The sequence below is a fragment of the Eremomyces bilateralis genome, assembly GCF_010015585.1.
Source record: "Eremomyces bilateralis CBS 781.70 unplaced genomic scaffold P152scaffold_15, whole genome shotgun sequence".
Classification (NCBI taxonomy): Eukaryota; Fungi; Ascomycota; class Dothideomycetes; order Eremomycetales; family Eremomycetaceae; genus Eremomyces; species Eremomyces bilateralis.
Window position 1 is genome coordinate 222,033 of NW_022985081.1, and position 24,203 is coordinate 246,235.

Genomic DNA, 24,203 nt, shown 5'->3' on the forward strand with positions numbered 1-24,203 from the left:
GCTAAATCCTGTGGAATTAGCCCATCTGGTCATCAGATGCAGCGTCTCTTCTCGGCCGCAGGGCTGAACCACCGTTTTGTGAATTTTGGCTCTCTGTTAAACCAAATTTGACCTTATTATTGCGAACTGGGTCGGTGAAGGATTGCTAAGGAGGTCATGGGAGTAGGTGAAAACACTGCCAAAATGGATCTCATCGACCACATGGAGCGTATTCATTGCGCTGCCATGCTTCGGGTTGTTTCGCGGCTGGGAGCTGAGTTGCGCATGTCGTGACTGTGGAAGTTCCTGTCGAATGGTGGTTTCGTCCTCAGATACTGCTGGCATTGTCCAGCAGGCGACTGGTCTGAAACTATTTAACCAACCTCAAGGACGACATCTCTCTTCATCTGCGCTGCACTTCCCGAGCAGCCAAACAGTTCCTAGTAGGCTAGTACGAAGATAGCCAAGCACAGGCAGACACACTGCACCATCAAATTCAACCTCTTTTCACTATACCCATCTTCTATCTCTCGTAAATTAGACATGCCAACTACCGTCCGACTACCCAGGTGATTGGTCGGCGTCGATGGATTAAGAATAATTCTTCCAGGCGCAACCAGCACAAGCAGAATAGGATGATCCAGCTACACATCGACTTCAACGGCAAGAACGGTGTGCTCAAGGCACCTCGCGAGGGAATCAAACTTGTCGCTGCCGAACCAGAATTCGGCCGCATCAATCTTACCGAAGAGCCGTATCGCAGTGTTTTCAGCGATTCCACTCATTTGGAGTCGGAAACGCTTGACGTCCAGTATACCGATCCGATTGCCGTGGAAGCAATGGGGCGCACCCGTCGATGGCGATTGCTCCACCACCTCTCCAAGACGAAGGTCAAGGTCCTCGTTCGTCCCAGGGGCACCAAGCACGGAAGGTGGACTTGGCCACATTGATGATCCTGTCCGTCGCCCTGCGAGGGTCAAGACGAGCTGGTGGCCGAGCTCCTCGGTCTCTCCCATCTAGAGGTCCTTAATACCATGGCAAAGAAGTTCTGTAGGCTCCCATTCTTGGATTCCAGCATGATACACAAGCTGGCCCACGTGACGGCCCACAACATCAATATATTCCGTCGCAGAAGCACATCCATGACGCGCAAACCTGCCATGACCCGACAGGTGGTAAATATCATTGCCTCGCTCCTAGAGCTAGCCGGCAACGATGATAAACCCAAGAAGACCGAGCGACTCCACCCTTCTCGCCGAACACAACATAAAAGACAAGGGCGTTCAAGTCGTACGATCCGTAGAGAGAAGCATTATGGAAGGAGCGAGGTGGTCATGAAGGATTGAGGAGAAGGAAAGAACTAGGATTGCGACTACAGTGCGGATGAGACTGGTATGGCACAACGGCCGGACTCGGATTGATGAAAGGCTGAGAAGAAGAGGTATCAAGACTAGTCAGAGGACCAATTCAGACGAATTCGAGCAGCTCGATTCAATGCCGTTGTCATCAACTGCAACACAGGATTGAACGACCCTGTTCAAATTGATGTTGACCATATACATTACAACTTGAATGCCGGCAGAACTAGCCAAAAGATGAATTATGATATACTACGATTGCTGAGCAACATCCTTCACAAACAAACCACGGACACGGCCTCAAATCTTCTTAAAATTATGCTGCTTCCGTCACCTCATACTTATCCGATCTGAACCTCAGCCTGCCTTCACGCTCCAACCGGTTCGGGTCGAGATACAACTTCAGCCCCATATCCGACTGGCCAAGATTAAACACTCTCGCGAGGATGTATACTCTGTCCGAAGCCGATTCTATGGGTAGTGTGGTGTCTATCATGAGTTCGTACTGGTTGCGGCCAACGTAGAGTGGCGTGGTGAGGCGACATGTGGAGGCTTTCACCTCAATATGGTACTTTGGTTGCTTCCCTGCCCAGAGGTCAGACCGGAGATAGCCATTGGCGACCAGTAAGCCGGTGAATTTGCTCTTGTGGTCTTCATAAACGATGTCTGAAGTCTCAGGTAATGACCAATTCGTTAGCGCTCTATAATCACGATGTGACTAAACGAGATTTCGAATCCTAGACTGCCAACTCTCAAGGCCGAAGTTCGGTAATTGGAGACTCTTCAACCATTCGAACATCTACTCAAATTAGCAACACTCATAGGCCGAACGGCGGACTTACAAAGAGTTCTCCAGCTGCTCCAACCTTGAAGTCTCTCTGGGTACCAGCCACCGCCACATCGACCTCGAACTTTGAAAAGCAAGGCTCAAGAGATACAGCGGAAGTTTCACCAACACGCGGAAATGGCGGCCCGCGCCGAGCGCTGTCGACCGCCACCTCGAGAAGCATAGTGTAGCGAGTAGGATCTTCTTGAGTATCTGGTGTACTGAAGACTGACGTCGGGGGAGTTAAGTTCGAACCTGGCGAAAGCCCAGAGCTCCTTTGAGAAATGAAGTGGCTGGAGCTTGTACTGGACGGGCGGAAGGCAAGTTGCGCCTGCTCCAGGAAAGTAGGTCGAGGCGGTATGACCGGCCCAATCTCTCCAGTATCATCTGGTAACTGGAACGTTGGATCGCCGTCGTCTTCTTCCGGTTCAGACGAATCCAACTCTACATCTTCAGGCCGATTGACACAAGCCACGGAAATGACTCCAGCGTTTTCTAGAATTTCGTCAACGTCTGCAAGCCCGTGGGCTGAGAATATGCTGCCCAGTTCTCCAACATAACTGTTCGGGGCGCCGAAGTGATTGAGAATAGCTTGGGGCAGGTGAGTCAGAAGGCATCGATACCGAAGCCGGGGGTCCCTCGGGATGTATACTTTCAGGCCAGCTGAATTCTCAAGACCACCTCCTTCATTGCTTTCAACATTGCTATCCTCGTTGTCTACGTCTTCCAGGTGGCAGTATGCCTTCCCAGAAACCATTGTGACTGGCCTGCCATCCTGGTAGGTAGTCAGTGTCTTTGAAAATTCTTCACTAATCAGGACAGTTATGTTCTGAAGCTTCTTGAAACATTCGGCTGGGTCATCGCGAGCCGTAGTGCATCTCGCATGAGCAGCGTACCTAGTTTAATCAGTATTGATCCAATGCTAGTAATAAACACTCACCGGCAAATCGCATATGCCTTTCTTCTTAACTTGGTGGTCATTGAGTGATCGATCGAGCTTCTGGATGCCGTCGTCTCAGCTGCGACTGTTCCGGAAAGGTATCGATTCCGGAGACCTAGCCCAATGAGAAAGGCCTCCATTTCGTGGACTTCCTCCTTGGAGAAATCCAACGTTTTGAGCTCTCCTCGGAAGAGAGTTTCGTATTCCTGTCGATCGACGATAGCGAAGTCCTCCTTGCCATTCATCCAAGCGAGTGTTCCATCGGGGAGGCGAACGGGGAAGCATTTGCTGTCGAAGACCATTGCTAGATCACCCGCAGTAGGACTGAACTGACAAATGTTCCTGATGAGTTGCTTTATTGAATCGCTGCTTGGCGATTTGGATGCTTCCCGCTTTAGTGCTTGGATGTATAGAGGAAGCTTCGGCTCTTCAATCCCAAGGACCGTCAGGAAGAAAGGTTTCTGCGCGGAGTACTCCGTTGCAATAGAGAATTTCTCGGGCAGGCGCACAGTATCGTTGACCCAAACGCAAGTTGATGGACTATGCCACATCTGGTCCTGGAAGTTATAGATAAGCTTATCCGATTCGAAACGTGATCTAGCTGAATTAGCATAGGAATTAAGTGAGTAGAAGTGCGGTTAATTTACTTAATGGATTCCTTCCAAGCGTTGTCCCCTCGAATCTCCGAGTGGAGCTTATTATAGAGAAGTTTGAGGATTTGGTCTCTTCTTGCCACACGGTTTGGATTTTTCAAGTAGGAAATGTAACTCAAGTAATCGTCCACTCCCGGATCAGTCGGAACTGAAAGACCATCGACGAAGAATGTCTTAAGAGATTCGTATCCAGGTAGTCGAGCGAGGTTAGGATGATGCGTGTACCAAGTCGGAGTATTCCATCGGCAGAAACTCGGGTAGCACCATGTGTCTTCCCGAGTGAAGATATAATTCCTTTCGGAGGAACACTCAAACAGCTCTCTAGTATTGGCCGGTAAGAAGAGGAAGCTGCATTGCATACCACCGAACATGGAGGGGCCTTCAATAGCACCGAAGATTGTTCTGTAACTGTTAGTTCTACTCCCAGACTGGGGCATTCATCAGGTACCTGAGAGTGGTTTTGTGACTTGGTGTCGAGCAGAAGCCTAGAAGTCTGGAGTATATCTCCGACATTACAATGTATCCCGGGTTTTTCTTTTCGCGAGCCTTCTTCAACAGTAGCAACCAGAAGCAAAAATCTTCTTCGTACTGCACTCCTAAGTGACGCAAGAAACTCCAGTCGGACACGCCGTCATCCTCCATTCCATCAAGCTCCTTGATGAATCCGAAACCGCTCTGAAGCTCCAGTCGATCAACGATAGCTTTCAATTTTGGGAGTGGAAGATAGGTTGAGCTCAATGGTGAGAGATCATCTGAATGGAGTATCGGAACTCGGGCGAGCTTCTGGAAATCTGCTTTCCATGGGATGTCGAAGTCAACATGAGACCATTGCCGCTTGAGAACTCCGAGAACAATTGAATGAGCCTTTTGAGTTGCCAGGTATTTGAACTCTTCAGCAATCGCTGCGCCAGCTCTAATCCTGGGCTCTGGTATGGACTTGACCTGGATGAATTCTTCAAGCCACTCGATGCCAGACTTGTCATATCTTCGTTCGCAAGCTCCAAACACTTCATAGTAGCGTGGATGCAAAAATTGAATCTCTCCCTTTAGCTGCTTCGGAACTGGATGGCCGATGACATTGGCTGCGCTGCAAGGGTCTGTGCTGCTCGGGCTGTACCACCATCTGGTCGACAAATCAGGGACTTGTTTCAAAAGATCTTTGCTCACAACCATAAGAGAAATTCTCTGTCCCTGAGACGGTAGATCGGTATGGTTCCAGAATACAAACTTGAGATGGTCGAGAGCTGTGTCCATTGTCCAGTCATCCTTCCTGCAGGCCTGTTCTAGCAATGGAAATATTCGCTGGGGAGCACATTCCGACACTCCGAGTTCTCGAAACAGCTCTGTCCTTTCGTCGTTGATAAGCGCCCGTGAATCAACTAGACTCAGGGGAAGATCTCGCGGAATATCGATCCCTCGGCATTTTGGGAAATAGATCGATGCATTAAATGATGGAACCCATCGCTCATCCTTGAGAAGTGGCACTAATGGCAGCTTCTTAATACCGATTGCAAGTTGTTCTGAAGTGGCCACTGCTCGAAGCAAGGACCTGGAGAGATATGTATGCCATCGTGATTCCGCTGGCGTCGTGCGCAGCCGAGAGTAGCCGTTGGGTTTCAAGTCACAACGCAAGAGCCCAATGAATTCTGCGGTGGACAACGTTTCGAGGCCGAGTTTTCGGAGGATCGGAATGTCAAGAGTGGCGTCGTACTTATCTGAGACGTAGCGACTGTGAAGGTGGGGTGTAGTACAGTCGCACTCGGACAGCAGAGGTCGGTTTTCAAAGTCTCTCAAAGAGGTCGGTACAAGTCTCAATGATCTGGCGAGTGTGGTACCGCGGTCCCCCAATGGAATGAAACAACTGTGATCCATGAGCTGGGAGAACAGCCGACTTTGAAGGGTGCCCCAAAACTCATCGGGCACCCCATTCGTTGCCAGATAGCGGAGCCATGAATATTTCAAGGTTGGTTGATCCAAAAATCCAGAGGTAGTAGTCTCCAAGAAAAGATTGACAATTTCGTCCAGAATACGTCGGTTCCAAGGGCAATTGGAAACATCTTCACGGCTCGCCTGAGTTATGAAGTCAGATTGGATAAGAAACTAGTCAGGTCAGCGTCGGCAGTTTTTGTCAAGAGAGTCTAGAGGATACCTTGAAACCAACTTTCCGGAGAGGAAGAAAGGCGAATACATGCTGCTCCTCAACAGTTGGAACGTCGTCCTGATTGAGAGGAAAGGCCAAAAACACATCTGCTGTCGTGATACCTGTTCTTGCTTCTTCCTCGGGCATATTAGTGATTGATTTGCTCGCGATCCAGTAGTTGAGATTGACAGTGTCATGTTTGATGGTTCGAGCGATACAAGCTCTATTATTCTCGATCGACAATTCGTACACCTTGCTGACAATCTTCTCGTGTCTTTCGATGCGAATTGAAAGCTTTTTTAATTTCCGTAGAAATAGTAGAAGGGTGTCCGGAAGAGCCTCAAACTCGCGAAGCAGGGCGTCCTTATCGACCCTATCATTCAGGTGAAGAATGATGCGGGTCCGAACACCCAACAACTCATCGGGAGGTTCCACGAGAGGTGTGACCATTCCAAGTCCAGAATCCGGTAATCCACGATTGTACTCGAATGCAAACGAATATGGTTCCGACTGAACGTGAACTTTGCAGGCAACTTTGAAGACAGATTTGAATCCAATACCTTTCTCGCCAACATAGCCTTCGATTCCCGACTTGGTGCTTTCTCCTACCCTGCAGATTGCCCGGGTATTGGCCTCGGAGAATCCATCCTCATTGGAGTCGATTATAATACGCTTGGCTGAAACAGTGAATGAGAGATGAGGACGCTCCTTGTTTCCATTAGCGATGGAGTACTTATTGTCTTCCGCGTTCTGGATCAATTCGTACACGAAGCGGGTATCCTTCGAGTACAAATTACGGGACAGTCTGGGGAAGTCAGTCAAAAGCATTTAAAGAGAATAGAGTACCTACGCCTCTGTGCTTGCACAAGCCAGCCGTCGAGCTCCGTCGACGCTTTTGATGATATGCGGGCGATTCACTCGAAGATATTCGCGATCCTCGGCTGAAAGCCAACCATTCTCGGTCGCCAGTTCCTGGATCAGAGCCTTCGCTTCTTCCCTGCTTGTGCTAGTCATAATGTCGAATGATAAGATATTGGGCTATTATTGATTAAATGTGATGGTGCTAGCGTTGAATCATTCTCTCAATGATTCCTCGCGGCATGATATAGTAGCCAGTCCTAAAGGCGTCCTCTTTAAATACCTCAGTCAATGTCTACGGCTCTATCAGCAAGGGTACTACTCGCTTCGCCTCATTCATGAAACTCGAAATGTCTGGATATCAAGCCTGCCTGAGATTCACAGCCTTACCGGTTCATGAAGACAGGCGAATCGCCTAGTTTAGCGCCACGCTTGGCTGCCCACTCCGATGGGACGAATGTAGCCATTCACTCATGTCGCCGTAACGCTGCTACAACACAATTCCTGCTCCATATCGGGAAATATTCGAATCTGAGATCATGGAAAGAGATAAGGCACTCGTGAATTGAAGAAAACGATCGCTTACTGATGACTCGAATGCATGGCGCCAAGGTTGCGGCGAGGACCGCTGCGGACCCGACTAGCTTCCTTTGGGATTCTTTGCCTGGTCGCAACCCACTTCATTTATATCGGCAGCGCTTGCCTTGAGCAGATTATCAGTCATTGGTGGCTGTACGGAAACCAGATCGAGGAGCCTAAAACGACTCCGACTCAAATGGGCTCCGGCTCAAATCGTATGCGATCTGGGAACGGGCAAGCAATAAAGAATCCATCAGCCCCTAGCGAATCGCAGCAAATCGCAGCAAATCGCAAGCGACACTCCATTTTATATCACACTAGACAACTCCATACGTGCTATGTAGGGTGGGTGTAAGAAATGAAATAAATAGGAGTCTGTAAATTACCGAATTAATGCAAGAAAGTAGTTTATTTCTTTCCATTATTTTCTTACCTAATCAGAAATCTCGTAGAAGCCCCTTGGCGGTTGGTTTTCCCGACCATAAATGTTCGTGCCTTAGGCATCAACATACGATGCGCTAAACAAATTGGGTTAGCGTTTTTTGCGAAATTTACATCGTATTCTTTGTTTCTTACACAAATTTGGGGATTTCTTCGCAACAAATGTTTATTTCATAAATTTTACCCACCCTAGTGCTATGACAGGAAACGTAGTATGAAACAGGGAAGACTAGCCGCACAGTATCGACTGTCTAGAAGACGCAGGGCCAAGCATGAGGTGGAAAAGGAGAGAGGGGAACCTTGCGCATTGTTGGCTGCTGTTGAATGAAAATTAATGAGATCTAAATTTGGCTAGGAATCAAAGGAGTGGGTGATAGTTTGGAGTTGCAGTCGTTCTCATACCTACCCATGGCCACGTTTGGCCAAACAGACACATAGACCCTTGGCGCGAACCGGCCCGCTTTCCCCGCAGCCTTGTCTCCTGTAGCGACGGGCGGTACAGTTGCGACCAGAATCGGTTTCCGGTTTGCACTCTGATTTGTTCTCATCGCACGATCCAACATGACAAGGGCAGCTGCGTATTTACCACTAGTTTTCGTTACATAATCGAACCATTTCTTGGCTTGAAGCATTGCTGCCTTAGACGGTTATGAATCATGTGGTTTTAATCTTTCGAAGATCGTCAATCCGAGAACATATTATTAGCGATTAGGAAGAAGACCGTATTCCGTCCGATCCAGCATCAAGAACCGCAGAAATCTGCGGTCTTTAATTTCATCTCTGAAGAGCCAGATCAGGATCCCTTTTGAAGTGCGGATAATATTTTGGCCGGTATTCAATGTATATCTTCCTTGGTTGTTCTGGATCACTGATATCTAACTTAACCACCTTGAATGAGTGATTTCTATATTCAGTATGCCTGACAGTGAGCTTGTTCGTCCGTGTTTTCAAGTATAAAACATTTTCTAGGTGAATTACGCTTTTAAATTTAGCGAGCAGGATCGGGGAAAATTTATGCATGTATGTCGATTCATTCAGAGTCAGATCCGGCAGAAACTTGAGGTTCCGCCGCAGTTTCCTGAGGGGTCTGTAGGGACTCCTCAAGAGGTACTTTCGCTAAATTACGACTAACCGTAAAGTACTGGCTGTTTTCATAGCTTACCAAGCAAGGTCAAGCTCAGAATATCGTATGAGCCAGCCTGCTAAACCCTTTTTCAAGTGGCTAATACTATATGTATCGACCGTATCGATCCGGGAATTGGTGCCGCCTTCGGGTCGCCTTGCCTGTTCTTCGTATTAACATGACTACGCATCCTTGCTTTGAAACGGCGCGAGTATCGCTTATGCCGGCTTCACCGATAGGGGGTGGCGTAGCGCACTGGTGATTTGCTTGCCAGCTCGGCAGGATCTTCGGCAGAGAGCCCTAAGGCGAGAAGCGGTGGAGTGGGCGAGTTCTAGGTGAGCAGTGGATGAGAAGTAAGTGAGCAGTGGGTGAGCAGTGGGTGTGTAGTGGGTGAGGGCGGTGAGGCAGTGGGTGAGTATCTGAGTATTGAGTACTCCGTAATCTGAGTGCTACAGAATTACCATTTGTAGTCTAGCGCCATTATATTTAGGTATAGCGCTGTTTTCCATTTTTAATCTTCACGTCCTTCAAAACATAAATAGTAATTCTGAGAGAGTAGTATATCATGTGACCATGAGGGTGTAAATGGAGCGGCAGTGAGGGTGTGAACGGAGCACCAACGGGTGTGAAAGGAGCCTCACCCGTCCCTGGTAAGGCACCCCGGTCTTTGAGCACTACAGTCTGCAGCCATCAAGGGGAGAGATGCAACGAGGCAGACAGCTGTGCCGCATTGTATCAAGTTTAATAACCCCTCAAGCCTTCATTAAATGTGTTCCAAGTTCGTGTTTCTCTTAATCTCACCGACTCTTAACTCAGTTTTATTATCATCTGTACCTTATATCCTACTTCAACTATGCCTCTCAATCTGACTCTGGATGATGAATCTCTGCCTCTTACACGGAGTATTGCAAATGAGAACTTCCCGCAACAAGGCCAAATTGACTGGGTGTCATTATCGCGAGGCACCATTAACTTCTCCTTTGGCGTCCTCTCCAGGCTATCTGCGGCGTCTGTGGATCCATATACCCTCTCGTTGGGTCATTTTATCGGGAGTAATTTCCAATTTTCGTGCACTGGACGGCAGAACATTGAACAAACGCTTAGAGGCCTCAAATCCTTTGGTGGTGTTGGCGATGTTCTCTGGTTCGGGTTCGGCGTCAAACATCTTATTCGTGCCATATCGGTTACCGAACAGGGTGCAATGTTGGTTGCTCTCTGCGCAACGCTCGCAGAATGCTTTCCAGATGAGATAAGCGCGGAAGTACTCAGCCACCTTGCGAAAGGCACCGCGGACTTGAAAGTTGTACCATCATTGAGCGAATGGCGCTCCTTAGTGCGCTGTTGCGCGGGAACTGTCGCCACAACACCGTTTCCGTTGCGGGCAGAGACACTCATGGGAGTTCATGTTGGGATCGCTACTGGATCATCCGTTGGAAACCCGGATCCACATGGCTTAGCAGAGACATTGCTTGGTATAGGCAAGCTCTCGCGCGGTGTGTGGAAGTCGATCACGATTACCGGACCAAGGGAGGTAGGGTGGATTGCAGCAGTGGCTGAATGGCTGTTCGGACTCACAGTCACCATCCTCAACGAGGACGGCGACGTGAAATATTCGAGTAGTCGAATTGACCATGTCGCGAGCATCATTATTTTACCCGAAAATACGTCTGAAACAGTGGGAAAAGCTCCCATGTTACACGTTGTGGATAAATCATTCGAACTCCGCACCGCTCTGGACCTTTTTAACCTTAATTCGAGTGTACCTTTAGGTGGCGATAATGTTACTCGCATCTGTGGTCGAGTCAAGTGGCACCAGTGTTTGCATGCGGCATTTGGTATCCACTTCGAAAAGCTGATGACGATGAAGACAACATTTTGCGAGATATTTGCAAGTGCCTCACGGGTTTTCAAGGCCATTGCGAATTGCAATAAAGACATACAAACAGGGGACTCCTCCAGAAATCGGCTCTATACTGATCGTTCCTTCGGCATTGGACTTATACAGCACTCGGCGAATTGGCTCCCTGAACTCTCGCCTGCGGCGTCCACCATTCAAAATTGTTACGACAACACCCCAGATGCGGAAGCTAGAAGCAAGTACGAGGCGAGGCTTGCGCTGCTGGCAGTGTCTTGTAAATGCAGGTTATGCGACCCACCAAAGAGTCGTGTGCGCAAAGATGATGCTGACCTTCGGTGCCTCGTTGTGATCACCGAGACAATAATTGTGCTTTGCAGATTATTGTCGACGCTTGAACTTGTCGAATCGCCTTTTCCTCTCCTGCGAGGTATTCAGAAATTGTACGGCGTGCAAGCGACCAGACGCTGCAGATTTCGAGATCAAGAGACAGATATGGGCGCGGTAGTGCATATACTGGATGATCCGCGCGTAGAAGGCACTGCACCGCTACTTGCTGCGCTATCGCTCTTCGCTGGACGTTCAGCGCTCAACCTAGACAAGAACGTGATATGGCCTTGTGCGGTGTCAGCTGGAGGAATCTGTGTTTATCTGAATACCCTTCATGAGCCTTCTGATGATAAGGAGGTTGTAAACCAGATCTGTGTGGTTCCAGGACAGATCGAGTGCAACGAGAAGCCATTCTACTGCGTTGAAGATTGGCCTTACTCGAATGAGAATCTCTCTCGCTGGTTGGACGGTCAGGCAGAGTGTCGAATGCGGGAACCCACAGGGGACGAGCGTTGGACCAAGATGACTAACAGCTCTTTGATGTGTAGTGTCAAGGTTGAAGTTAAGGAGACAGTTCGCTCTCTAGCCATAAGATACAACATCATGGATGATCGGAACCAGCCAACACACCTATCTTTCAGCCCGATGCTTTTGGCTCAAGGGGCTTCGCATTCGCGCGGTCTAGTCCATTGCCCAGAATCGCATCGGGTTCAACCCATGGTTGCTTCTGGAAGCCCATCTGAGGAGCTATTAAAACGTCTCGAAGAAACAGGGATCACATTTCGTTTGTTGAAAGCTCCAGTGCTAGGGCGATGCGCGGCATTGACGAGTTTTGGTCACAATCTGATTCTTCAAGAGAATGAGTGTCTAGACTGTTGCATCAAATCAGCTCTAAGCAGCGACAGCACTGAGATTATCGTCATTTCACAAACCGAAAGAGGAAGCGCATCTGACTCGGTGTTCAGCGAAAATAGATAGTAGTTTACTACCACAGATATTGAATCAGACATTTCACAATCGAGAGTACTACGTTTGTCTTTTTGTTAATAATTATCATGGATGTAAGCCAGGTTTGTCAATGACGAAAACTTGCAGAGCAATCTGAAAAGGCTATGTTGGAATGTGAGCCAATTATGTAGACTAGACCTATACTCGAAAGAAATCCTGATTTGGCTCTTCAAGATGTGGAAACAAACAGGGCAAGTTTCTGCGGTATATGATTCGGGATCGATCAAGCATGAACAGCAGGTGCTCTCTGTGCTCCTGTGTCCTCACTCCAAGCAAAGAAAAGAACAGGAACGGGCACGACGAAACGATCAATCGAGTGACGGCCCTTAACATTGGTAATTATATGCGAAGGCAGAGGGAGGCTCTACAGCGGAGCTATAGTATTTAACAGTGTCATTTTCCGAAATTAGCATAGAGATATAGCAGTTGCTGACACGGTTTGGATGCGCAAGGTCTGCGATTACCAAGTTCCATTAATCTAAACTGAAGAGAGAGAAGGAAGAAACCTCCCAGCGTCTCTGCGCGCAAGATATAGAAGATACTTCCTTTGTTCCTATCTCCTTTGTGCCTATCTCCTTTGTGCCATCCACTAGCCACATCCCTGTGGCGTCAGCCATACTCAAGGGCTCAGGCCACAGGCCTGGGACCATAACAGTTGCGAAAGTCGAAAACCCTCCAAAAACGGCGTCAGAAACCTCCGTGTCTGGAGGCAATTTCTGTAGCACACAAAGTTACTCCGTAGGGAACGAAGGGTTCGCGCCCGATGGAGGAAATCTCGCGCCGCCAACAGGAGTTCCGGTTCGCGAGATGCCCGGGGTTGTCGATAGGAGCGTGCATCTCCGATCCAAGATGGCATATGGGCGCCCGGTAAAGGATAAGGGGAATTTGAATTGTGAATTGCACGAGGACAGGGATAGTTGCCACTTAAGTATTCGGGGCCGCTGCGGTGGAAGACGCTCTGCACTCGCTATCCTATCGCCACGGCTCGACCGCTCTTCTACTTGCATGCGCAACCCCGGAATTTACCCCTGAGTTTGCCTCGCCGCTCTTGCCGCCAGTCCACGACTTGCAAGAGGATGTGCATTCTACACCCAAGGCATGGATATACCATTCTGTCCTGGTTAGCGTGCCATCAGTAATATTGTTTGGGGGGTGCGTCCAAAAATAGCGGAAGGTGAAGCGGTAACATGGATTGACATTGATGCGGTCTGCTTGATATCTTTCGTTTTCATCTCCCTTTCAGTCCACGACCAGTGACGGCCAGGTATAATATGCGACGACGCTCTCATCCCTATGCACACGCCCAAGGTTAGAGGAGAAAATGGTCACTACAAAATTCCATCGTCGCTGGATCCGAGATCGTACACAAGCTGCTTGACTCAAAGATAAGGGGCTGCCTCTGTCTATAAGAGCGCATGGTTGCGAGAAGTGTAATAATTGGGTTGGAGGAAATCTCAATGGTCGTGCTGGGCCACTAACCTCGAGTAGCCAGGGGTATCGGTAGTCAGTGGACCGTTATCCCGCGGGTAGATCCAGCTGCTCACGTTTAGATGATCGTAGAAATTCTAGTCCACGAGACCACATGCAATGGCAACCGAGCAATTAGATCCACGGGCTTTTAAGTTCGCATGGATGGGTTGGCGTGCAAGAGCTGGAACAGCCACACCGCAAAGCACACTCGTCAAGATGCCTCACCGTCATCGTCACCGTCGGTGTCACCGATTTCACCTGGTTCGGCCTCACCGGATGCTTTAAGCATTGTCAGTTGGGCTACGACTCGAAACTCCTACGTACGAATAGCAAGCTGCAATCGAGCGAGCGTGGCACCTCCCATGCCAATGATCCAAGCCAGAGACAGATTGGGGCATTAACGTCCACATCCAGCTTCCTATTTGATCCCAGAACGCCCATGCCGGTGTCTGTATGAAACCGCAGTTGATTTAAATGAGATGAAGGGATCGGACAATCACGATCATCATTATGCGATTATAATCATGCGATGCACGGCGTGGTGTGGCCGAACGCCAAGCTTAGCCGGTTCGAGAAGGGGCGTCTCTAGTTATGGTTAATATAATGTAACTGCTGACGCGGTCTGAGGCGAAGTCGTCAAGGAAGGCCAGAAAAGTCGGTGGGGCTAGCCCGCCATCCAACCACCTTCGTCGGTTGGAGAAGACGCGTTCTCCAATCCGGGCCTGATGCCGGTGTGGTTGCTGACGTGGCATGAGGCGTCGTCGGCGAGGAAGATTAAGAAAACCGTGGTTCAATGGGGATGCATGTATCCAATAAGGGAGGAGCAGAATAAGAGCAAAAGAAAGGAATGACAGAGGGAATGAGGGTTGCACCGGAGTTCATGACCGGGGCTTATGGCCGAGGCTCAGGGCTCCTGAGTCGTGAAGGAGCAGCGAACACAGTAAGGGAGCATTGAACGCGCGGAATCTGAGCGTCTCTGGAAAGTGAAAGTGGCAAGGGGACATGCTCTCAGAGATTACAACGTGGAAGAACGGGCCAGATCTGTAGATGAGGAGCCTGATAGAATACGATAGTGGAATCCTCCATTCAACTGAGGGGAAAAGCAAAATGACAGGGATGAGCGAGACAAGGGGCAGAACTACTCACCATTGGAATGGAAGGGCCTTTAAGAGGGGGGAACAGTCAAGTCGCATGAATCGAATGAAGGGGGTAGACGGGGTGGCCGCCGCCAGAAAATGTCTGGTGGATCGTTGACACTCCTCACGCGGGCAGGCATAGGTCACAGGGGCGAAAGTGGGCTGGTGGGCCGACGGAAACGAAGGGGGGAGACAAGGAAGTCGGACAGGAAATGAATTGGTGAATGGGAAAAGATGGAGGAGAGCGGGTTTGCGAGAGGGGGGGATAGAGGTATTTATGTTTGAAAGTTTTGGGAAGGTTGAAAACGGAAAAATGCGCTAACCTCGAACTGACACGCTAGTCTCAAAGAGGCAGTCACAGGTCCTCAGATTACAACACCAAACATGAAAGTGCGCTGGGGCTGTGACGCAGCCAGCTGCCTCCACTGCCGTCCTCCCGCACCCTCCCTGATACAACTACGCAGATCTCACCACAATTATCAGAACACAATATCAGAACACTTGCCAATACCAAACCCGGACATTCGCTTTTTAAGGTTGACGATTGACAATCCAATCTCGCAATGCTCGGAAAAATCTGATACGCCCAAAACAAAAGCGAACGAACTTTCGTGGCATTAACCGTCCAGTTCAGAACCAACATCTCTCTCCTCACGTACATATATCTCACATACATATATCCCACGCCGCTCAGTCACGACATGTTCTGCCTCCGCAGTTGGATCCCCATCCTCTTCTTCCTGTAAGTCCCCTCCATCCTTCCGCGCGACACCGACCTAACCTTCCCAGCACCAACGCGTCCCCCCTCTACCTTATCCTCTTCATCAGCGCCACCTACGTCCTCAACCGCCCTTGCGTCTACTGCTCCCTCCTCCTCGCCATCCTCGTCATCTCCCTCTTCGACTTCCATTCCAACTGGTTCGAACCGCGCTACGCCTCCTCCCCGTCGCCGGCCACCTCGTCCGTCGCCAGCGCTGCCCTGCAGAACCTCGCCCTGGAGACTGCGTCGCTCGTCGCGGAGGCGATGAACGGCACCGCGGGCGCGATGCTCGGCGCCGTGGTGGACGGCGTTAAACAGCGAATGCAGCCGCAGGAGGCGATGGGGGGTGGGGCGGGGGAGTTGATACGCGCGGGATCGAGCTGGACGAAGAAGGAGTGGAGAGTGCCGTGTATTGATGTAGTGGTACGGCTATGATGGCTCCATACATCGTCGGCGTCGAATTGCATTCTGATCTTTGGGGAAAGGGTTGTAGATGGTCTTTTTAGCGCATAGAGCGGGTTGCTCGTTCGATTCATGAGGCGTCAGGCTTTCGATGACTTCTGGGGTGGGCGGGCAGAGAGTGCATGGTCAGAAGAGTACATATCGAAGCACTGCAAGATACCCATTTGGGACGGCGCCTCTAGTACAGCGTCAGGAGGCTTGATTGCATGTCGTAGGCGTAACGGGTCAGGCGTCTTGGCTATTGTTGTATATTATTCATGGTCAACGGAGGTATTGCCTCTGCTGCGGCTGGCTCCTAAGCATGAATAGGTAGCATAGGATCTATCTACGACTTTCAACGCCGTTCATCAGTACTATGCGTATCGCATCTGCACATATCCCCAGGCATCAGCACCTCTAGGAAATCAAAGTGGGAGAGTTATATGGCACTAACCCCATTCGGCAAGCAGTGGATCGACAGTGGCCAGCGCGTCCAAAGTTTGTCGCCTGTCGAGAGGCGCGTGTCGCCGTGTAGCAAACCGGACGATGGAATTAAATCTATCAAACATCAGACTGGATCATCAGCGAGATGACAGGCATGGCCAAACCGCTCGCATCGTCGCCATTGAGATGCCTGTTTGCGTCATCCTCCGTGAGAATTATAGCCAGACCCAGGCGGAGCTTTGTCGATGCCTGTAACGTGAGATCATCCAGGTCTGGACACTGTGGGAGCGCAGTGAGGGACGGCGGGGTCAGGAAGGCGCACACTGCTGCTGCTCTTCCACCTTCCACATTCATCCCCTCCATTCGCGGCTTCTATCGGTCCAACTCTGAAAGACCTTCCATCTGTCAACATAACAGGAAGACGTTTGGGTTTTTGCGGGATAGACATCACACTCAATCGCTACCTCCATCGGGTTTCAGATACTGTTCAACCGCTGCGAGGATACATAGAGCAACCATGGCGCAAGATAGAGACATTCTCCCGGACACGTGAGCTTCCATTGAAATCCTCGAATGAACCGAGCCGACGCTGATTGATGTGCAGTGTCAAGCCGGTCAACTATGAGCTGTCGATCTACGACCTGGAGCTCGGCGGGGCCTTCTCCTACGCCGGCACCGTCAAGATCGCCCTCGACATCGTGAAGTCCGCCAAGGAGATCGTGCTCAACACCCACCAGCTCGAGATCCAGACCGCCGAGCTCTTCACCGACTCGGCGAAGACGGAGTCGTCGACGAAAGCAGACAAGATCGATTACGATGAGAAGCAGCAGCGGGCGACCCTTTCCTTCGCGGATGCCTTCCCGGCCACGACGAAGGCATCGCTGATCATCAAATTCAAGGGCACTATGAACAATGTGCGTATGTTCCGTGCTCGGGATTACCCTATCTAACGTGCCTCAGACTATGGCTGGCTTCTACCGCTCCCGTTACCTTCCGGCCGCGCCCCATGTGCCGTCCGTCCCCAAGGATGGCGACCATGTCTACATGTTCAGCACGCAGTTCGAATCCAGCGACGCGCGCCGTGCCTTCCCATGCTTCGACGAGCCCAACCTAAAAGCCACATTTGATTTCGACATCGAAATCCCGGATGATCAAGTGGCGTTGAGCAACATGCCGGTGAAGAGCGAGGAGCCAAGCAAATCCGGCCTGAAGGTCGTGACCTTTGAGAAGACTCCGATCATGAGCACTTACCTCTATGCTTGGGCGTTTGGAGACCTCGAGTTCATCGAAGAGCACACCGCCCGCCTGTACAATGGCAAGAGTCTGCCGGTCCGAGTGTATACCACCAAGGGTCTGAAGGATCAGGCTCAGTGGGCGTTGGTCAATGCCAGCAAGATCACCGATTACTTCTCGGAGGTGAGCAGGACCCGAGTGTGCAATTCAGAGAACCTGCTGACGTCGACAAGATTTTCCGGGTTGATTATCCCTTGCCCAAAGTGGATCTTCTAGCGGTCCATGAATTCGTGAGTGCCCTGTTCATTGACCTTCGTAACTATGGGGTGGCTGATTGCTCAGTCCTCTATACGTACATCCATAGTCTTATATGAACGGCAGTCACTGATTGTGTATCTAGTCACACGGCGCAATGGAGAATTGGGGCCTCATTACCTACCGGTATGACATTTATTTTAATTCCATGGCGTGGCTGCTGACGACAACCCAGAACAACCGCGGTGCTCTTCGACGAGAAGTCCAGCGACCAGAAATACAAAGTCCGAGTGGCATACGTAGTTGCCCATGAGCTTGCCCACCAGTGGTTTGGCAACTTGGTGACCATGGACTGGTGGAACGAGCTCTGGCTCAATGAAGGCTTCGCCACCTGGGTCGGCTGGTTAGCAACTGACCATTTCAATCCATGTGAGTTATCTCTGCCTTCTGGCAGGATCCTTACTGACCGAATCAGCTTGGAATGTCTGGGGACAGTTTGTCGTACGTTCACTGCAGCGAGGTATGCATGTAGCAGTCGCTCACCGTGTTTAGTCTGAATCCTTGCAAACAGCATTTGCCCTCGATTCGCTCCGAAGCTCTCATCCCATCGAGGTTCCAGTCCGGGACGCGTTGGAAGTCGACCAAATCTTCGACCACATCAGCTACCTCAAAGGAAGCTCGATCATCCGCATGCTTTCGGCCCATTTGACTCAGGAGAAGTTCATCCTCGGCGTCTCGAACTACCTGAAAGCTCATCAATTCGGAAACGCAAAGACCAATGATCTGTGGGCTGCTCTGAGCGAGGCATCTGGACAGGATGTTAAGGCGTTCATGGACGCATGGATCCTCAAGATCGGCTTCCCGGTTCTGAGCGTTTCTGAAGAGCCGGGTCAGATCGGAGTGAAGCAGTCCCGTTTCTTGCTCTCCGGCGACGTTAAGCCTGAGGAGGACGAGTCCATTTGGTGGGTGCCCCTTGGACTAAAGACAGGATCTGGATCGGCCGCTACGACCAACATTCCTCTTACCGGAAGGGAGCAAACCCTGCGCGACATTGACGAGACTTTCTACAAGCTCAACGCCGACGCAACTGGATTCTACCGAACCAACTACACGCCTGAGCGGTTGATGAAGCTCGGCCAAGCTCGAGCGCAACTGAGCCTCGAGGACAAGATCAGCCTTATCGCCGACGCCGCAGCGCTTGCTCAAGCCGGCACTGGCACCACCGCCGGATTTTTGGCGCTGGTTGAGAACTTCAAGGATGAGGACAACTACCTCGTCTGGAGCCGCATTTTGACGTCTCTTGGTAATGTCCGTACGGTATTCGCGGATATCCCAGATATTTCGGAAGGCCTCCGAAAGTTCACCCTGAAGCTCGTATCGCAAGCGGCGGAGAAGGTCGGCTGGGATTGCTTGCCGAACGACGAGCTGCTCACCCTGCAGCTTCGTGCTCTCCTGATCTCATCTGCTGGACGTGCCGGCCATGAAGGGTATGCTCCTCCCGATGAATGAAGACAACCTCTATGAATAAACTAACTCATTATCCCTTCAGCATCATCGCCGGAGCCCAGCAACGCTTCAAGGCCCACATCGATGGTATCCAACCCCTGCACCCCAACCTCCGCCTCCCCGTCTTCCGCGTCGCCATCAAGAACGGCGGCGCGACCGAATACCAGTCCCTCCAGCACGAATACAAGACCACGACCTCCATTGACGGCAAAGAAATCTGCCTCCAATCCATGGGCCTCGTGCAGTCCCCTGCGCTCGCCGCCGACTTCCTCGCCTTCCTCTTCAGCGACGCCGTCGCCGTGCAGGACGTGCACTCCGGCTCCGCCTCCCTCGGCGCGAACCCGGCGACGCGCACCGCGCTCTGGGAGTTCATCAAGGCGAACTGGGAGACGAAGGTGTACCCGCGTCTGAGCGGGAACATGGTGGTGCTCGATCGGTTCCTGAAGGTCGGGTTGGACGACTTCGCGAGCGCTGCGGTCGAGGAGGACATCCGCCGGTTCTTCGAGGGGAAGGATAATAAGGGGTATGATCGCACGCTGAGTGTGTTGAGCGATACGATCAAGGGGAACGCGACATATCAGGAGCGGGATCAGGCGGTGGTGAAGGAGTGGTTGAGCGCGCATGGGTACATGTAAGCTGCGGATCATTGCACTCATTGCACACCTATTGCGTGACGCAGGCACAGAAAGGTTGAGTTCCGGTAAATAGAGCTATCCATTATAGCTATCGAGAATAAAAGCAGGTGAACCATGATTATAAGCTCCTTGACGCTGAATCGCATCGTGATTCGTTGCTCATAACTTCATAAGCTCCCTGACTGGGCTGAAACGTATCGATGTGAAGGTGATCCATACCCTGAACTCCATGACCATGATAAAGGACCTTCTCCATATTCGCCGCAGGACTTGCTCGTGCTGTGCGCGAATCTCTGAGTGAGACTGCACCTTCCGGTCCAAGCCTCGCATGCGGCATGGCATGCAGCCCTAAGGAGACCTGAGTATCTCCCCATGACGTAAAAACTCCCCAACATGAAAAGCAAAAGAAAAATCCACCGCTATAAGATCGGCGTCTTCCACCTCTGTCGACCGAAAATCCCTCGAAGCTTGTGTATCCCTGTCACCTCACCACCAGCTCCCTCCGTCCTCCTTCCTCCTTGCTTCTCTCCATGGCACTTCAGTCACTCAGAACACATCCGGCGGCCACTCCCACTCCCCCTCCGAGTTCTTCTTCCCCGCACTCCCCGGCACTGCCGGAACCGGCGGCGGCGAAAACGACTTCCGCCTCCGCCCCCCGTTCGCGGCTCCGGACGCCTTCGGTGCCTTGCGCAGCTTCCCCGATGGGAGGGGCGGAGCGTGGCGGGGCGCCGGCTTGGTCGGGCTGTCGCTGCGGTTGCGGACGGAGGAGGGAGGGGGAAGGTTGACAGGGTACCATTGCGCGGAGGCGGGCTTTGAGGTCGCGTGCTCGTTAGTATTGGCGGAGGTAGAGCCCGAAGTAGTGTGGGTCGCAGTCTGCGCATCCGTGAACGGGATGGAATTGGCGGAGGAGATGGAGGTACGTGCGCTGCCGTTGGGGGTGAGCAGTTGGCCGTTGCTGATGGCTTGGCCTTTGGGGTTCGCGGGCTTTCCACTGGAGTCGGTCGCTTCAGCGGGAGGGGGATTGGGTACATCGTCGCTCTTGCTGCCGACTCGACTGTCAGGCTTTGGGATCCGGCTCTTCACCAAGACACTCTTCGTGGTATCACCAAAGGTGAGCTTCTTCCCTCCCTTCTTCTTCGCCTTAGGACTCTCGTTGCTGACTTTTCCCTTAGGCTTGGTAACGAGACTTCCTTTGATTCCGTCCTTCGAGTCGATGCTCCCGTTGCTCTTGCGCTTCTTGCGACTAGCACGGCTAGCTCCCTTCCATTCCCTTTCGTCGTCGCTCTCGCCGCCGTCGCGAGTAGGCTTGTAGGAAATGTCCTTCTCACCGAGCTTGCGCTTGATAGTGCTGCGTCGTCGAGTGCGGGACGCTTTAGAAGTGGCTTCAACGGAGCTGAGCTTGTCTGCAGGGATCCGCTCTTCGGGTCGGATATCCTCATTGTTGCGCTCAATTGAATCGGCGATGTCATCATGCAAGTCGTCCGGTGGGTTAAAGACTGGATCAGTGTTCGCACCAGCAGTAGTTTCAGCGGCCGAGTCGAACGCGATGAAGTTGCCATTCCCGTCAACTCCAGACGGTTGAGCAGCGGCTGGATTCCAAGAAGTCGGATTTGGAAAGACACTGACGCGGTTGGCCCCATGCATAGAGCTATTAGTGAAGGGATCCATGTCGCTATCGTCTCCAGGCTCATCGATGAGCTGTTGATCGGGGAAGAGTAAGCGTTCGGAAGGAAGTGATGGAAGTGAAGGCTTCATTGCAGCCCCAGGTCGTCGATATAACTTGGAATGAGATTCGATCTCACGATAGATCTGACTCGTGGCAGATGCCTCTGAGTCTGAAACGTAGCTTGGAGTATCGTGGAGCTCACTTCGACTACGTGAAGTGAAGAGAGATCGATCAGTGGATGCTTGTCGACTGATACGATTATCGATCACGAGGCGCTCACTTCCACCTGTTGCTTGTCCAGCCGCCGGATCTTGATCAGACATGACTCCTCGATGTCTGAAAAAGGCACTGTACGACTCGGGCACCCTTGGAACAGGCGGAGCTTCAGCATTCTCCTCTGCCTCTCTCACAAGTGTTTCCGCCAACTCCTTCCTCGCGGTCTCCAACTTCGTCTCCAAATCGCTCACCCGCTTCGACAACTTGTTCCTCTTCCCCACCTCTTTCTGACTCTTCGCTGTCATCGGCCTCTGCAGCTCCACTTCCGACCTTACGCGCTTCAAATTCTGGAACGACGGTGTCTTCAGCAATCCCAGGCCCCATCCAGGTTTCCTGCTCGGCGATGGCCCCGGCGGCGGAGGTGGTGGGAGTGGCGCGTCCCGCGTCGGCATCGGCGGCACCGAAGGACGCTCATTCAGTACTGCGTTCAAGCTGATCGGGCGCCTCGCGTCCCTGCCAACCGACTTTCCCCATGCATTCGGGGTTGGCTCCGTCGACATCTGTCGGGTATATCCCTCTGCACGCACCCTCATCTCCTTCGGGATAGTCTTGCTTCCCAATGTGCTCAGTTGTCCCGAACGCTTTAGGTCCGCGTATGCCTGATGTGCACGTGCCTGGCGATCGTCGAGCTCTCGCTTCCGCGCATCGTTGGTTTCGGAGGAGGATGAGTCCCTGGGACTAGCAGGTTCCTTACTCCAGGTGGTCGCGACCTTATTCCAGATGCTGACGGGGTTGAAGGACGTCGCGAACGACTTGCCGAAGCGATAGACACCAGAAGTCTTGCTGTCGGCGGTGATGCCGGTTGTGATGCTAGGGTTTGGGGTGTGCATGCCTGCACGTGAGGTCATTCCGCTGTGATGATATGCGGATGCCGAAGGGGTGAGAGAGCTAGTCGACGCGTAGGCGTGATAATCTTCCATCAGCTCGTCTTGTGATGTGCCCACATCTTCAGCAAGGGTAGTGTTGGGCCTGAAGTAGCGAGTGAAGAAGGTAGGGGGTTTCTCGCTGGCTCTATCGCCCATGCTAGCTTCGAGGAACTTGGACTTGCGGGTGCTGGATTTTGGGACTGAGCGTCGATTCCGGGAGGGAGCGTTGGCAGTGTTTCCGGGTGAGCGTCCACGGTGAGATCTAGCGTTGTAACTATCGGCAGAGTAGTTTGTATTGAGGGACGTGTTGGTGCCTTCCTTGCCTTCCCCTTCACGCTCTTTGTCCGCGTTCACAATGGCTTCAGCGCTGCGGGTGAGAGGCCAATCACTGGCTCGCATCCGCTTTTGAGACTGGGTATCTTCATCCTCGTCCCCATGAGAAGAGCAAACTCCTTCATCAGGATCCATGTTGCTGTTTGAGTTGACATCGCTCTCGCGAGTGCGGGAGTGACTACGCTTTCGATGAATGACAGACTGCTTCTCCATGGCTGCTATGCTCGCTCGATGCATGCGAGTACGCATTATTTTGCGTTGATGGATGAGCTGCTGCGTGTCTTGTTGACGCCAATTCTCATATTCCTGGTTGATGGGATCGGCGGAAAGAGAAGGACGGGGTCTACGAGAGGTCTACAAGTTGTGAGATAGGCTGAAAAGAGCAATATAAACAGCGATAAAAAAAATTAACACTTACCGTCCTCTCTCGGATGATTGGGGTCGGTGTACCCATTCCGAGAAGGTTGAAGATGAGGGAGATATGCCACTTTGTCGTAGACCAAAAGCCACGAAGGTCGTGAAATATCGGATGCTAAAACGCTTCAACGCAATTGATGAAGATCAAGCAAAGTAGAGTATGTGCTCGCAAGAGGAAGGAACCGTGTCTCGTAAAAGTCTCGTGAATTAGTGTCGTAGGCAGTATTCATTCGTAGTCGTTACGAATCGTAAACAATCGTCCGGTCGTGGTGTGGCTCAATCACTTCCCTCCGCGACGCTCAATTCGCTATCGAGAGAGACGGAGTGTGCAAAACCAAGCGCCCTAAGAATATGCACCGCACGCAGCAAATCAAACGCTAAACGCAGCAACTGCAGCAACCCCCAAATGGTGTGCTTGATGCAGGTGTTCCGGATGGCGGGTTGGTGATATCTGGAGCACAGCAGTGGAAAGTGACGGGTTGATGTTTAGGCGGGAGGGAGCTCCGGTTACCAGGGGAGATGCACGTGATGTGATGATCCAGTGGCACGGGCGTGGAAAGGGGATGCTTCAGCCTCACCGCCTCAGCCAAGTCTGGAATCTCTAGATCACGTGGTTGGGCCCTAAAACAGGGGCTTGGGATTCGCAGGGATGCGGGCGTTCCACATGCAAGGGAC

At 51.5% G+C, this 24,203-nt stretch overlaps 7 protein-coding genes across 7 annotated transcripts; 4 read left to right on the forward strand and 3 right to left on the reverse strand.

The window, feature by feature from the left end:
- Nucleotides 1-1,653: 1,653 nt before the first annotated feature.
- P152DRAFT_475063 (uncharacterized protein) lies at nt 1,654-6,910 on the reverse strand (the record flags this gene model as incomplete). The annotated part of the gene is made up of 8 exons (XM_033681384.1): nt 1,654-2,003; nt 2,088-2,136; nt 2,180-3,059; nt 3,104-3,700; nt 3,751-4,158; nt 4,205-5,856; nt 5,906-6,701; nt 6,747-6,910. 8 exons carry the CDS (start codon nt 6,908-6,910, stop codon nt 1,654-1,656), a joined length of 4,896 nt encoding a protein of 1,631 aa, XP_033532637.1.
- Nucleotides 6,911-7,302: 392 nt separating this feature from the next.
- P152DRAFT_73793 (uncharacterized protein) lies at nt 7,303-7,725 on the forward strand. The gene has a single exon (XM_033683223.1). It carries the CDS (start codon nt 7,356-7,358, stop codon nt 7,686-7,688), a length of 333 nt encoding a protein of 110 aa, XP_033532638.1. The 5' UTR covers nt 7,303-7,355; the 3' UTR covers nt 7,689-7,725.
- A 1,768-nt stretch (nt 7,726-9,493) lies between these two features.
- Nucleotides 9,494-12,102, forward strand: P152DRAFT_459882 (uncharacterized protein). Its single transcript, XM_033679774.1, has one exon. The coding sequence runs from the start codon at nt 9,751-9,753 to the stop codon at nt 12,058-12,060; it is 2,310 nt and encodes a 769-aa protein (XP_033532639.1). The 5' UTR covers nt 9,494-9,750; the 3' UTR covers nt 12,061-12,102.
- A 3,029-nt stretch (nt 12,103-15,131) lies between these two features.
- Nucleotides 15,132-16,268, forward strand: P152DRAFT_459883 (uncharacterized protein). Its single transcript, XM_033679775.1, has 2 exons — nt 15,132-15,438; nt 15,486-16,268. Exons 1-2 carry the CDS (start codon nt 15,398-15,400, stop codon nt 15,889-15,891), a joined length of 447 nt encoding a protein of 148 aa, XP_033532640.1. The 5' UTR covers nt 15,132-15,397; the 3' UTR covers nt 15,892-16,268.
- P152DRAFT_73956 (uncharacterized protein) lies at nt 16,132-16,820 on the reverse strand. Its single transcript, XM_033683224.1, has 3 exons — nt 16,506-16,820; nt 16,352-16,455; nt 16,132-16,286 (listed from the first exon to the last, which is right to left on the reverse strand). The coding sequence occupies exons 1-3, from the start codon at nt 16,702-16,704 to the stop codon at nt 16,272-16,274; spliced, it is 318 nt and encodes a 105-aa protein (XP_033532641.1). The 5' UTR covers nt 16,705-16,820; the 3' UTR covers nt 16,132-16,271.
- Nucleotides 16,532-20,092, forward strand: P152DRAFT_438711 (uncharacterized protein). Its single transcript, XM_033677620.1, has 9 exons — nt 16,532-16,890; nt 16,946-17,255; nt 17,302-17,757; nt 17,808-17,864; nt 17,975-18,015; nt 18,065-18,258; nt 18,305-18,330; nt 18,382-19,316; nt 19,379-20,092. The coding sequence occupies exons 1-9, from the start codon at nt 16,859-16,861 to the stop codon at nt 19,968-19,970; spliced, it is 2,643 nt and encodes an 880-aa protein (XP_033532642.1). The 5' UTR covers nt 16,532-16,858; the 3' UTR covers nt 19,971-20,092.
- Nucleotides 20,093-20,103: 11 nt separating this feature from the next.
- Nucleotides 20,104-23,684, reverse strand: P152DRAFT_73961 (uncharacterized protein). Its single transcript, XM_033683225.1, has 2 exons — nt 23,530-23,684; nt 20,104-23,465 (listed from the first exon to the last, which is right to left on the reverse strand). Exons 1-2 carry the CDS (start codon nt 23,563-23,565, stop codon nt 20,517-20,519), a joined length of 2,985 nt encoding a protein of 994 aa, XP_033532643.1. The 5' UTR covers nt 23,566-23,684; the 3' UTR covers nt 20,104-20,516.
- Nucleotides 23,685-24,203: the final 519 nt, after the last annotated feature.

Coding starts and splice junctions, on each gene's coding strand:
- P152DRAFT_438711 (XM_033677620.1), top strand. CDS start 16,859: ATGGCGCAAGATAGAGACATTCTCCCGGACAC. Junction 17,758..17,807: donor TCACCGATTACTTCTCGGAG/GTGAGCAGGACC, acceptor GACGTCGACAAG/ATTTTCCGGGTTGATTATCC. Junction 17,865..17,974: donor TTCTAGCGGTCCATGAATTC/GTGAGTGCCCTG, acceptor TTGTGTATCTAG/TCACACGGCGCAATGGAGAA.
- P152DRAFT_459882 (XM_033679774.1), top strand. CDS start 9,751: ATGCCTCTCAATCTGACTCTGGATGATGAATCTCTGCCTCTTACACGG.
- P152DRAFT_459883 (XM_033679775.1), top strand. CDS start 15,398: ATGTTCTGCCTCCGCAGTTGGATCCCCATCCTCTTCTTCCT. Junction 15,439..15,485: donor ATCCCCATCCTCTTCTTCCT/GTAAGTCCCCTC, acceptor TAACCTTCCCAG/CACCAACGCGTCCCCCCTCT.
- P152DRAFT_73793 (XM_033683223.1), top strand. CDS start 7,356: ATGGCGCCAAGGTTGCGGCGAGGACCGCTGCGGACCCGACTAGCTTCC.
- P152DRAFT_73956 (XM_033683224.1), bottom strand. CDS start 16,704: ATGGAGGGGATGAATGTGGAAGGTGGAAGAGCAGCAGCAGTGTGCGCC. Junction 16,456..16,505: donor CAATGGCGACGATGCGAGCG/GTTTGGCCATGC, acceptor GATGTTTGATAG/ATTTAATTCCATCGTCCGGT.
- P152DRAFT_73961 (XM_033683225.1), bottom strand. CDS start 23,565: ATGGGTACACCGACCCCAATCATCCGAGAGAGGACG. Junction 23,466..23,529: donor CAATCATCCGAGAGAGGACG/GTAAGTGTTAAT, acceptor CACAACTTGTAG/ACCTCTCGTAGACCCCGTCC.